This window comes from Phaethon aethereus, assembly GCF_964289735.1.
Source record: "Phaethon aethereus genome assembly, chromosome: W".
NCBI classification, from domain to species: domain Eukaryota; kingdom Metazoa; phylum Chordata; class Aves; order Phaethontiformes; family Phaethontidae; genus Phaethon; species Phaethon aethereus.
The window spans coordinates 28,101,952-28,114,978 of record NC_138581.1 but is presented as its reverse complement, the minus strand read 5'-3'; the positions used below and the strand labels follow the sequence as shown (position 1 = coordinate 28,114,978).

Here is a 13,027-nt window from a genome sequence, read left to right as displayed (position 1 = left end):
AGTTGAAATCATATGCTATAATGTTAATAAAGTTACAAACACAAGTATTTGAGTGATTACTTATTCCAACAGTGACATTATTTATGTCTAAAAAATTACAAAGAGGAGTTATACATACACATCCCTTCCCAATATATATAAGTACAGTTCCAGGGATCTCTTCTGGATGTATCTCAAAGTGACTTCAGCATTTATGCTGTTTTAAGACTCCTAATCCTGTCCCTAAGGTACCAGTTACATCTCTCCTTGCTCGTTTTGAAGGGGTAAGGGACCGCTCACATAACCATGCTAAACACCCTGCATAAGACATACTTACGAATGGTGAACAGGTTGGTTTTACTGCAGAGATATTAATCTGCAATGATAGTTCAACTCGTTTGAGGGACCATGATGGGTTAAACATCACTTGCTGTCATCCTACATATCTGATTGCATATGATCCAATTTCAGAGATCAATGGGTATATAGTTTGAGTGGTTGTGTAAGTAATCAGGTAGGAAATAGACCGATAGGTAGTCGGGGTAACTGTTGGAGTAGTATGAAGTTTAGGGATAGGTGTTAGCATGATCTTTAAGGATAGTCCGTTTCCATTATCTTTCCCTGTATCTGCCCATAAGCATACTACTGTCAGAGTTGTGTCACTGAAGAAGCTAATGTTACAGTAGGGGCGTGAAAAGCAGCTTTCCCTTTCCTTTGAGTTTAATTTGTCATTTTGATGACTAGAGGTATGTCCCTTTAGATAGTTTGTCATATTACATTCAATAGAGATTCTATCACCTGTCTGGTGTAACAGAAATAAGGTGCCTATTTGGTTTTGTCATTATATGATTACCAGTGATTGTCAATGTAAGGTTCTGTATTGACTTTCCCATTGTTCCTGTGTTTCCATCAACTCTGATCACATGTGGTGTAGAGTGTCTGATTAGCAGTGAAAGTAAGAGTACCTTCATTAATACTCTTATTGTCATTGTTGATTTAGTTTGAAAAAATCAGTGTTACCATGAACCATATTATAACTACAAATAGTTCATTAGCCCATAGAGTTTTTAGAAAGTCTTAGCTTTAGTGCTCCCATTGGTACAGATGTCCACTGTTCTTCCAGTGGAGCTCCCTTCACTCTCGTGTAGTGGATCCAGGAGCTGATCCCTTCTACTTTTCTTTTAGCGGTTCATCCTTCCAGGTCCGCACGTAAATCAGACCTCTGGGCTTGAAGTTATGTACAGGAGAGTCCAAAGGAAGCAGAGCCTGCTGGTTGAGATACCTGTGTAAAGAGGATAATACCTGCAAGAGAGATAACAAATAATATTTCAGATTTTCTTTGCCTTTAAGGTGTATCTGATCACTCCGACTACCTACCTCAATGACAGGATAGTTTTCCATATAATATTTCAAAGGGGCTTATCCTTTCCCCCGCTCGCGGAGCAATCCTGATCCTCATCAGGGAAACTGGTAGGATATCTACCCATTTAAGCTGGGTTTCTTGACATACTTTGGAAATTTGTCTTTTAAGGGTCTGATTCATTCTTTCTACCTTCCCACTAGACTGTGGTCTCCAAGGCGTATGTAGATCCCATTTCAACTGGAGGAATTTTGACACTCCTTGGACTATTTCTGAAATAAAATGAGGGCCACTGTCAGAAGATATGCCCTCAGGGATTCCAAATTGAGGAATTATTTCTTTTAATAAAATTTTAATTACTTCCCTAGCTCAACTGTTGTGGCAAGGGGAAGCTTCGGGCCACCCAGAGAATGTATCTACTAAAACAAGTAGATATTTATATTGCCCACACTTTGGTAATTCAGAGAAATCTATTTGCTAGTACTCCCCGGGGGCCATTCCCCTTTTTACTTCACCCATCGGTGGCTTTCTTTGAATCTCAGGGTTGTTTGCACCTGACACCTTCTTAGTATTAGGTCCATACTTGATTGCATTGTTGGCCCCATAGCATATCTCCTGATACTACTTATCATAGCATCAGCTCCCATGTGAGTTTCTTCGTGTAGCCTTTTAAGGAGGACTTCCATCATTTTGGCCGTAGTGAGAACTTGTTGGTTTGGAGTGATCCACCATCCTTCTGTCTTCTTTGTACACTTCATTTTTTCTGCTAATTGATCTTCTTTCTTTGAATACTGAGGGAGTTTCATATCAATCCTTCTGCTAGGTATCTAAGCTCTGATTATCTGCTTGTGTAAGGCAGCCCTTTCTGCAGCTAAATCAGCTCTTTTGTTTCCATGAATTATTTCTCTCTGTCCTTTTTGATGAGCTCTGCAGTGGATTATTGCCATTTCTTTTGGCTTTAGTACAGCCTGAAGCACATTTAAAATCTCTTGTCCATATTTTATACCACTCCCTTGGGAATTTAATAGCCCACGTTCCTTCCAAATAGCTCCATGAGCGTGTATAACTCCAAAGGCATACCTACAGTCTGTGTGTATATATATATTTTTTTTCTTTGATTTTTTCCAATTTCTAGTGCCCTTGTAAGAGCAACTATTTCAGCTTTCTGTGCCGAGGTATTCGGAGGTAAGGGTTTGGCCTCTATTTCTTCGCATAAGGTAACCACTGCATATCCAGCTTTTCTTTCTCCATTCTGTATAAAGCTGCTGCCATCTGTAAATAGTTCCAAAACTGCATTTTTCAATGGCTCATCTCTCAGATCTGGCCTGCTGGCATAGACATGTTCGAGAGTTGCTAAACAGTCATGTTGTAAAGGTTCCTGTTCTGCCATCGGCAATAAGGTGGCAGGGTTTAGAATTGATACTACACTTAGGGTGACATCTTCTTGATCTATTAACATGGCTTGGAATTTGTCCAGTTGGTTTGGAGAAATCCAGTGGTGTCCTTTTTGGTTTAAAATAGCCACCATTGCGTGTGGGACTAGTACTGTTCTTGGTTGTCCCAAGGTGAGCTTCCAGGCTTTCTGAATTAACAGAACAGTGGTGGCTACAGCTCAAAGACAAGCTGGCCATCCTTTACTCACTTCATCCAATTGTTTCGAAAAATAGGCTACTGGCCTTTTCCAGCTTCCAAGCGTCTGAGTCATCACCCCCGAGGCCACTTGCTTGTCTCTCATGTACATACAACTGAAAAGGTTTTGTCAGATCAGGGAGGCCCAAGGCTGGGGCTTCCATTAATTTTCTTTTAATTTCATCAAAACTACTCCGACACTCTGGAGTCCATTGTAACAGCTCCCCTGGGCCTTTTGTGGCTGCATATAAGGGTTTGGGTATGAGTCCAAAATTGGGGAACCATATCTGGCAGAATCTGGCCATTCCCAGAAATCCCTGTAACTGCTTTTTTGGTTTAGGTACTGCTGTTCGGCATATCCTTTCTTCCCCCAATGCTTGTTGTCCTTTTGATATGTTAAAACCAAGGTATTGGACTCCCTCACAATTTGGTCTTTTTTCTTCAAGACCGGTTATCCAGCCAGTCCCATAAAGTTTAGCAGGCTTACCGCAACTTCTGTACAAACTTGTTCAGTGTCAGCTCCAATGAAGATGTCATCCACATACTGTAAGAGAGTAACATCATCATCATTAGCTCGCCATTGTTCTAATTCTTTGGCCAATACTTCACCAAACAAAGTGGGACTATTTTTAAATCCCTGGGGAAGAACAGTCCAACACAATTGCTCTTTCCTTCCAGTAGTCAGATTCTCCCATTCAAAGGCGAAGAGTGTTTGGCTTTGTTCATCCACTGGAATGCAGAAAAAGGGATCTTTTAAGTGTAGCACTGTAAAATAGGCATGGTTCCCTGGTATCGACGTCAACAGGGTATAAGGGTTAGGCACCGTAGGGTGTATATTGTTGGTTATCTAATTTATAGCCCTTAAATCCTGCACCAGTCGGTATTCCTGGGAGTGAGGCTTCCTCACTGGTAGGATAGGTGTATTATATTCAGATTGACATCCCCTGAGCAGTCCATGTTGTATAAAGTTATTTATCAGGGGTTCGAGGCTTCTGCAAGCTTCCAGTCTTGTAAGATCGATGGGCCGAGGTCAACTGCATGAGGTTTAATAAGGCCAAGTGCCAGGTCCTGCACTTGGGTCACAACAACCCCATGCAAATCTACAGGCCTGGGGAGGAGTGGCTGGAGAGCTGCCTGGCAGAAAAGGACCTGTGGGTTCTGGTTGACAGCTGGCTGAATATGAGCCGACAGTGTGCCCAGGTGGCCAAGAAGGCCAACAGCGTCCTGGCCTGTATCAGAAATAGTGGGGCCAGCAGGAGGAGGGAAGTGATTGTACCCCTGTACTTGGCACTGGTGAGGCTGCACCTTGAATATTGTGTTCAGTTTTGGGCCCCTCAATACAAGAAGGATGCTGAGGTGCTGGAGCGTGTCCAGAGAAGGGCAACGAAGCTGGTGAGGGGTCTGGAGCACAAGTCTTATGAGGAGCGGCTGAGGGAACTGGGGTTGTTCAGTCTGGAGAAGAGAAGGCTGAGGGGAGACCTTATCGCTCTCTACAACTACCTGAAAGGGGGTTGTGGTGAGGTGGGTGTTGGTCTCTTCTCCCAAGTAACCAGCGATAGGACGAGAGGAAATGGCCTCAAGTTGCGCCAGGGGAGGTTTGGATTGGATATTAGGAAAAATTTCTTCACCGAGAGGGTGGTCAAGCATTGGAACAGGCTGCCCAAGGAGGTGGTGGAGTCACCATCACTGGAAATATTCAAAAAACGTGTGGATGTGGAGCTTCGGGAATTGTTTTAGGAGGCATGGTGGTGTTGGGTTAACGGTTGGACTTGATGATCTCGAGGGTCCTTTCCAACCTTAATGATTCTGTGATTCTGTGTGACTGCCCAATGCACAGCATATTGAACATCCTCGGATTTGCCTCATCTGGATTCAAGTCCATCCATTTTCTAGCTGCTTCGCATAATCTTTTGTAAAAGTCCGATGGATTTTCATTGGGGCCCTGTCTCACCTCATATAGTTTGGACACATTCTTCGGTTTTGGTACTCTGTGCCAGACCCCATATAATATTAATTGTTGGTATTGCTTCAGCTGGGCCTTTCCCCCTGCCTCTATTAGGATACCACTCTGGATCTTTTCTAGTAGGCAAAATAATCCATAGGGTCCTCCTGTCTATTTCTTTTCTCACCTTCTTCCCTGGCTTTTTTAATTATCATTCTTTTTTCCTCTGCCATAAAGAAAGTATTCAATAAGCACTCAAAAATATTCAGTCTTTGGAAACAGTGCACACACTCCTACTAGGTATATTTCTCATCAAAGACTTCCAAAGCCATTTATGACTTCTTAATTCAAAAGGCATCTTCTAATGGTAACATTGAGATCAGCAGAAAAGAACATTAGCTAATGAGTTCTGGAAACAAAAGGGTGGTAGAAAGAGCACACTCATCAGAAACTTAGTTTCTTCCATCAACCACACTACACCTTACAAAAAAATATGTATTTTTCCAACCAAGGCATTTTTAATTAAAAAACAAAACAAACTCAAAACCAAAATGCTAATAGAATTCAAGGCACATAGTTACTCAAAGTAACTCATTGTCTGATTATGTATGTATGTATGTATAGGATGTGAAGCTTAATTTCATATACATCTAAAACTAAAAGCTTCCTAATTTAAAAAATATGAGAAGAAACATATTTTGCTTTCAGGTTCTGTGAATGCTTTATTTATATAGAAGTATGTATGTATACATACGTTTAAAAGATTCTTGTTCCTCAGCCTTTTCTCTTAACAAAAATCACTTGCCTACATTCTGTTGGTTCCTTCCTTTATGCATACATTCAGAGATATTGTTTGTTGCTTTCATAATTTAAATATTTTCAAGTCTATTTTTTCTAAAATATATTCACATGAGGGGCTATCTCTTGAAACAGTACCTGAGTTTCAGATGTCGCCGTTCTGGCTGTGTTGCCCATCTTCTGTGAGGTGTAGTATAGCTCTTTTAATAGGAAACCCAATAACTTCAACTACTGAAGTCTACCTGACTTGAAAGCTCCAAGATAAACAGATTTCTGTGAGATAAGATGTTTGATGTCGTGTCAACATTGATTCAGTGATTTGTTAACACTTTTTAGATGACTTATTTTTGCTTCATTCTTAAAAATGTTGATGTTCTTAAAGTCAATACTTTTTTGACTCAAAATTTTGTTTCATCATCTTCTCAGGACATTCTTCAGACCTGATTATAAGTTCTTATACATTTGTTAGATTCCTACCTCATGATTTGCAGTCTCCTAAAAGAGCATTTGGAAACACAGCCTGTTGATTGACAACAGTTTTCCGTGTAGATACTGTAACTCCATGAATAAAGTGAACTATTTAACCAAATAAAGAGAAGCAATTATTGCACATTTATTTTGGGTGAAGAGTGCATACATAGAGAGACAGTGCCAAAGAGCAGACATTTTGTAAATGCATATTGTAGCTTACCTTGCAGTAACCTTTTTGCATTTCTATATCTATGATTTTGAATGCATTTCTTGAGGACATTGCCTTTAGTTTTACTTCCTCTCAGGTATTAGTGAGATATTAAAAAAGATAGGAAAATTATGGAACAAAAAGTGTAAGTTGCATTTTATGCTTATACAGAATGTTACAGGTTTCAGGCTATCCTTTGGTAACTGTAGTTTTCAAAAGGACTGCCTGAAAACTTTACTGAGTCTACCTGAAACTGGATTCAAACTAATGATTCAGAGTGTTCAGATTAATGATTTGGACGAAGAGCAAGATGCTGAGATAAGGGCTAGCACTTGTCAGTATTCACTGAGAGGACTTAGCCACTAAAATTGAAACTTATTTTATTGCAGAGGTCTCCAAATCTGTCTATGGATTCATGGATTTGCATTTTAGAGCCAAAGACACTGGGATATGTAAAAGATTTTATATCATTACTATATTAGTTTGTGAAATTAATTTAACAGTACTTGCAGTATAGGAAACCTGAATTTAATCTGCAGGACTACCAAAACCCAGAAAAAAATATCAAGAAAGCAGGAACATTGTATGAGTGGCTTTGCTCCCACAGTTCCTTTAACTGCTCCCAGGTATTCCCAGCCTTGTCTGCTATTCTTGTCAGCAGTGAGATTCTAGGCTAAGCATGCTTGTGTGTAGCTGGTTTTCTTTGAGACTTATAGAGCTGTCTTTGAGGAGAAAAGAGGATACGAGCAGTGATTTTAGCAGTTGAAAGTGTGGCAAAACCTAAATCAATATTTAATAGGATAAAAGAAAGACACAGAATGACTGAGGTTGGAAGGGACCTCTCGATGTCATCTTGTCCAGCCTCCTTTGCTCAAACCTTGAACAGGTTGCCCAGGAACATGTCCAGATGGCTTTTGAATATCTCCAAGGAGGGAGATTCCACCATCTCTCTGGGCAACCTCTGCAAGTGCTTGGTCACCCTCAGAGTAAAAAAGTGTTTTCTGATGTTCAAGAGGAACCTTCTGTGTTTCTGCTTGTGCCCATTGCCTCTGGTCCCATCACTGGGCAGCACTAGAAAGAGCTTGGTTGTCTCTGTCCTCTTTCCACCCTCCCTTCAGGTATTTGTACACACTGATGAGATCCCCTTGAGCCTTCTCTTCTCTAGGCTGAACAGTTGCAGCACTCTCAGCCTCTCCTCATATGAGAGATGCTCCAGGCCCTTTGTGGCCATTTGTTGGACTCTCTCCAGTATGGCCATGTCCCTCTTGTACTGGGGAGCCCAGAACTGGACACAGTACGGTAGGTGTGACCTCACCAGTGCTGAATAGAGGGCAAGGATCACCTCCCTGGACTTACTATTGACACTCCTCCTAATTCAGCACAGGATACCGTTAGTCGTCTTTGCCACAAGAGCACGTTGCTGGCTGATGTTCAACTTGGTGTCCACCAGGCCCCCTAGGTCCTTTTCTGCAAAGCTCCTTTCCAGCTGGTCAGCCCCCAGCATGTGTACTGGTGCATGGGGTTGTTCCTCCCTAGGTGCAGAACTTTGCACTTCTCCTTGTTGAACTTCATGAGGTTCCTGTGGGCCCATTTCTCCAGCATGTCGAGGTCCCTCTGGAGGGCAGCATGACCCTCTGGCATATCAGCGACTCCTCTCAGTTTTGTGTTATCAGCAAACTTGTTGAGGGTACGGTCTTCCCCATCATCCAGATCGTTTATGAAGATGATATTGTTGCCTCAAAATACATCGAAGATAACCATCAAATGAGAAGTAAGACTACATCTCAAAGATCAGACTGCAAGATTTTTTTAAAGAGTATAAATATGGAATTCGTGATCCCTCCTTACTAATCTTCATATTTTATTGTTTTGTCCTAGTGTAACTATTTAGAAAAAGGATTCCATTTGGCAGGGAGGTGGTGGTTGTCCTAGTTTCGGCTGGGATAGAGTTGGTTTTTCTTCCTGATGGCTGGTATAGTGCTGTGTTTTGGATTTGGTATGAGAACAATGTTATAACACACTGATGGTTTTGGTTGTTGCTAAGTAGTTGTAGTGCTTATACTAAGTCAAGGACTTTTCAGCTTCCCATGCTCTGCCAGTGGGGAGGTGCACAAGAAGCTGGGAGGGGGCATAGCCAGGACAGCTGACCCAGACTGGCCAAAGAGATATTTCCTACCATATAATGTCATGCTCAATATATAAAACTGGAGTTGGCTGGGGGGTGGGTATCGCTGCTCGGGGACGGACTATCGGTCACCAGGTGGTGAGCAAATGTTGCACTGTGCATTACTTGTTTCTGTATATTCCTTTATCAGTAATATTATTATCATTGTTGTTTCCTCTTCCTTTGCTGTCCTATTAAAATGTTTTTATCTCAACCCACAAGTTTTTGTTTCCTGATTCTCTCCTCCATCCCACCTTGGTGGGGGGAGGCGAGCAAGAAGCTGCGTGGTGCTTAATTGCTGGCTGGGGCTAAACCACGACAGTGGTGTGTAATTTAATCAACTTGTGAGGTAACTTGATGCAGTTAAAATACCAGCCATGTAAATTAGTAGCTAAGCATGTGGGACTGAAGAATAGGGTGTAGTGACCGGTATCAGAGATATTCGGACTCAAGCTTTGTGGTAGGTCAAGACTGGCCCTTCTACTGCTTGGAGAATAAGATGCAAAGAGACAAATTTAATTTGTGTTGCTAATTACTTTTGTTAAAGATTCTTATTTTATTTACATACAGTTATGTTTTATTCTCACCCTGTTGCAATAGAAGGGGTAATGGTTTTAAACTAAAAGAGGGTAGATTTCAACTAGATAGAAGGAAGAAATTTTTCACAATGAGGGTGGTGAAACACTGGAACAGGTTGCCCAGAGAGGTGGTAGATGCCCCATCCCTGGAAACATTCAAGGTCAGGCTGGATGAGGCTCTGAGCAACCTGATCTAGTTGAAGATGTCCCTGCTCATTGCAGGGGGGTTGGACTAGATGACTTTTAAAGGTCCCTTCTAACCCAAAGATTCTATGATTCTATGATTGTGTGAAGGATTATTGAATTAAAATAGCAACAGTATATTTTTTTCTAAACAATATTATATTAAAAATGTATTTTTAATTAGGAGATAATTAAGTGATATATATAGAAAATTTAAAATTTCAGTACTGTCTAGTGTCCAGTATTCTCATTTATATTGCAACAGCTTCAAAATTTGAGAAAAATTCTGTAGTTTCTGAATCATATTGCAATGGGCTGGCTTGATTAATGTATACTAAGAATTATAATTATTATGTTAATATTTGCATTGTGCAGTAAATTTTTATCATGCATGTTTATACAGACCCTTTCACTTGAATGCATTTCAGATTCCTGAACAATGCTAACTGGCTGAGATATGTAGGAACACTAGTAAAACTGCCAGAAAATGGACTTTTCTGTTGCTCATAAAATAGTAATATTTGTTAACACCTCTAATTTCTGTCAAGCAAATTATTTTTTCTTTCAGTCTAAAACTTATTTTAATCTGTATTTTGAATACTTTGTTTGATGAATCTTGCAATTGCAGCAGGTACTTAAACTTTGATAACAGTGTTTAATGTGCTGTCTAAATTCTGGTTGTATTCAAGATTAGTTGTCATTATTATTTTGAACTTGCTGATGGAAAATGTGAGAAATAGAAAAGAATTCAATTTCTCCTATAATTCTTTCCTGAGATGAATTTCATTTATACCTACCCTTATTCCAACTAAAAAAGCTATTTTTCAGTTTTGTAATTGGTAATGCAAAGTGATGAAAATTTAAGTCAAAGTAATTTTTATTTCTTCATGCTTGGAGACTGGTAAGAATCAGGACCAAGCATGATATCTAGTCTCATTCTCAGACTTAATACAATGCTTTTGTCAAGGCTACAAGTAAGCAAAGGTGATACAGCTCTCTAGAAAATGTTTTAATTTTTTTCTTGATGTCTTAAAAACATAGCTCAGTACAGCTGCTTGGTACAGTACAAGCGAGTCTAGAGCTCTTATCAAAATGATTTTGTGTTTTAATTTTTTTTCAGCTGTTTTTATGTGTGTTTATAAGGAGATAGCTGATGGATTGATTATGAAGCATTGTTTGACATAGATTTTGATTGTCCAGTTTTATGGAAACTGTTATATAACTTACCTTTGTTTAAATTACTTCAGTTACTTCATGCCGGCCTAAGATTGCAAAATAGACACTTAACTGTAAAACAATTAAAGCAAGTGTCAGAATCAGAACCACAAGATAAAATAGGGAACCACCTCTTAGTCTCTTGCATGATTGTGTTTGTAATATAAGTGTATAAATATTTCCTTTTATGTTGATTTTCAGAAGAAATTAACCTCTTTTCATCTTTATTTTTTAGCCATGTCCTCCAGGGGCCCGTGATTTTCGAGAAAAACAATGTACTGACTTTGACAATATGCCTTTCCGGGGAAAATATTATAACTGGAAACCCTACACTGGAGGTATGGTGTAGCTTTGCAAAATGTTATCATATGTGAAGTCTTCAAAATTATATACATGTTATATATAAGTAGTGTTTATAAATTGAATGTTTCGATTAAGATACAATGAGCGAAGCTTGCTAAGCTTGCACTTTTGTCAATTGCTGAAAATGTTACAGAAGAACCATCTCTGTTCTGGTACAGTTTTGTTTTACTGTGAAGGGGAGCGAGCATCATTGTAGGGGCTCCACTTTAAAATATGGAGCCCTTCTCCACCTGCAGTTGCAATAGAATTAGATTACATAGCTGATCTGTAAGTGCCTTTGATACTATGGTGACAAGTTCAGTATAAAATATCTCGATATAAGTTTTCCTTACTTAAGGTCAGAAGAGTAGGAAAAGGAGAAAGAGGAAAAAGCATTTATAAGAGTCTCTAAAGACTACATTGATAATCGAATTATAAATAATCACACTGTGCAATAAAAGGGTATTTTGGGGCAGGGAAGAGGGTTGTAATTTCTTTTTCTCTTTGGGACAGTTTTATCAAGCTTAGTTATGTTTCTGTCATTGTTCAAAGTTCTAAACACTGAGTGTATATGTACCCCTTTGAGTTAGTTTTTTAGATCAAAATCCTAAAAAGGACCATTGTGATCACATGATCTGAGCGTGATCACCTAATTCAAGTAATAGGACTAAATTACTAATTGAAATAGTCTGATCTTGGTTTTGAAATTTACCCTGACATACTTCTAGCACTACATTCTTTCATCATTCATGTTTTTCAAATGATGAAGTGGTATCCTTATTGTTCTAAATTGTTCAATAATCATTAGGGTCATATTAACATAATGGAATCATTTTGGAGCCAGCCATCCTTGCCATATTTTAGTATGAGAAATAATCTTTTTTGAAAGAAAGAAGAGTCAAGTAGAAAAATCAATAAAGGAAAGTAAAATAAAGTGTATACATTATATGTGTCAGTTATGAGATAAGATTATACATTTCAAATCTGTTTATGCATATATTTTAATTAATTAATTAATTAAATTAGCTTTTCAAGAATTCTGGGTTTGGTTGGTGGGTTTTTTTCTTTGTGTTTGTTGTCCAGGTGGGGTTAAACCATGTGCATTAAACTGCTTGGCTGAAGGCTATAATTTTTACACTGAACGTGCTCCTGCAGTAATAGATGGGACTCAGTGCAATGCTGATTCACTGGATATCTGTATCAATGGAGAATGCAAGGTTACAAATGTTTTATATAATACTTCTGGATTACTTTGTTGTGTCTGCTATCTCCTACATTTATTTATGGTACTTGTTTGCTACTTATATAAAATGGGAATGTTTACAAGTCAAGTTGTTAATGAAAAAGTAAGATCGAGACAAAAAGAAAAAAAAGGTATTGCACAAATAAGACAAATAATTTGAATTTCAGTAGCTTCTCACAGACATTAACAGAATCCTTCATTTCTTCTTCTTTTTTCTTGCTTTGTGGTTTCTGTTGAAGAATTGGTGGAAAGGGCAACAGGAGATGAACAGATTCCTTGTCCTGTTCCAAGGCCTGTTCCATCATGCCAATTAGAACACCACTCTGTCTGAAAAACAGTAAATGTGAACATACTAATCTGTTTCTCTCTAACTAGTTCATCCTGTTGCAAACAATTCTGCTTTTAATGTAATTGAAACAGAAAGTTGTCACTATTGCTCGGTAGTTCTATAAAAAAGTGTATAATGATGCAAGCATTTGCCATTTACTAAAAATCTGATTATCTTGTAAGATTCTTATAGATCTGCATTGAATGAATTTGTAGAGAATTGGAGGTCTGTGCCATATTTTTGGTTATATTCATCCCACTGCTGTTTCAGTTTAGCAAAGTGTTTAATTATGTACTTAAGTCTAAACATCTCAACAGTGCTGGTGACTCTTAAAATTATTTGATTTCACTGAAACCACTAACATAACTAAAGCTTAAACTGATGGTTAAGTGCTTTCCTAAATTGAGTGCTGAAGATATATGTTTATTGAATAGCATGATGGGATCAAAAGCATTTGCAACGTATTAGTAAACTAACAAAAGAAAGCACAAGAAAGAACATGCGGAATTGTGGTGTACTTTATACAAAAGAAGATTTTACTACTTTTGGGAACTCTTTTAAAACTAATAATCAGACTAAAACTCAAG

The 13,027-nt window shown here is 38.8% G+C and overlaps 1 protein-coding gene across 1 annotated transcript in view; it reads left to right on the top strand.

The window, feature by feature from the left end:
* LOC309415268 (A disintegrin and metalloproteinase with thrombospondin motifs 6-like) overlaps window positions 1-13,027 on the top strand; it is a gene marked incomplete at both ends in the record, with an annotated part of 195,173 nt that overhangs the window by 144,406 nt on the left and 37,740 nt on the right. Inside the window, 2 exons of the mRNA XM_082012736.1 lie at window positions 10,763-10,865; window positions 11,953-12,086. Of these exons, the coding sequence (XP_081868862.1) occupies window positions 10,763-10,865; window positions 11,953-12,086 (237 nt within the window). The remainder of the gene's footprint in view (window positions 1-10,762; window positions 10,866-11,952; window positions 12,087-13,027) is intronic.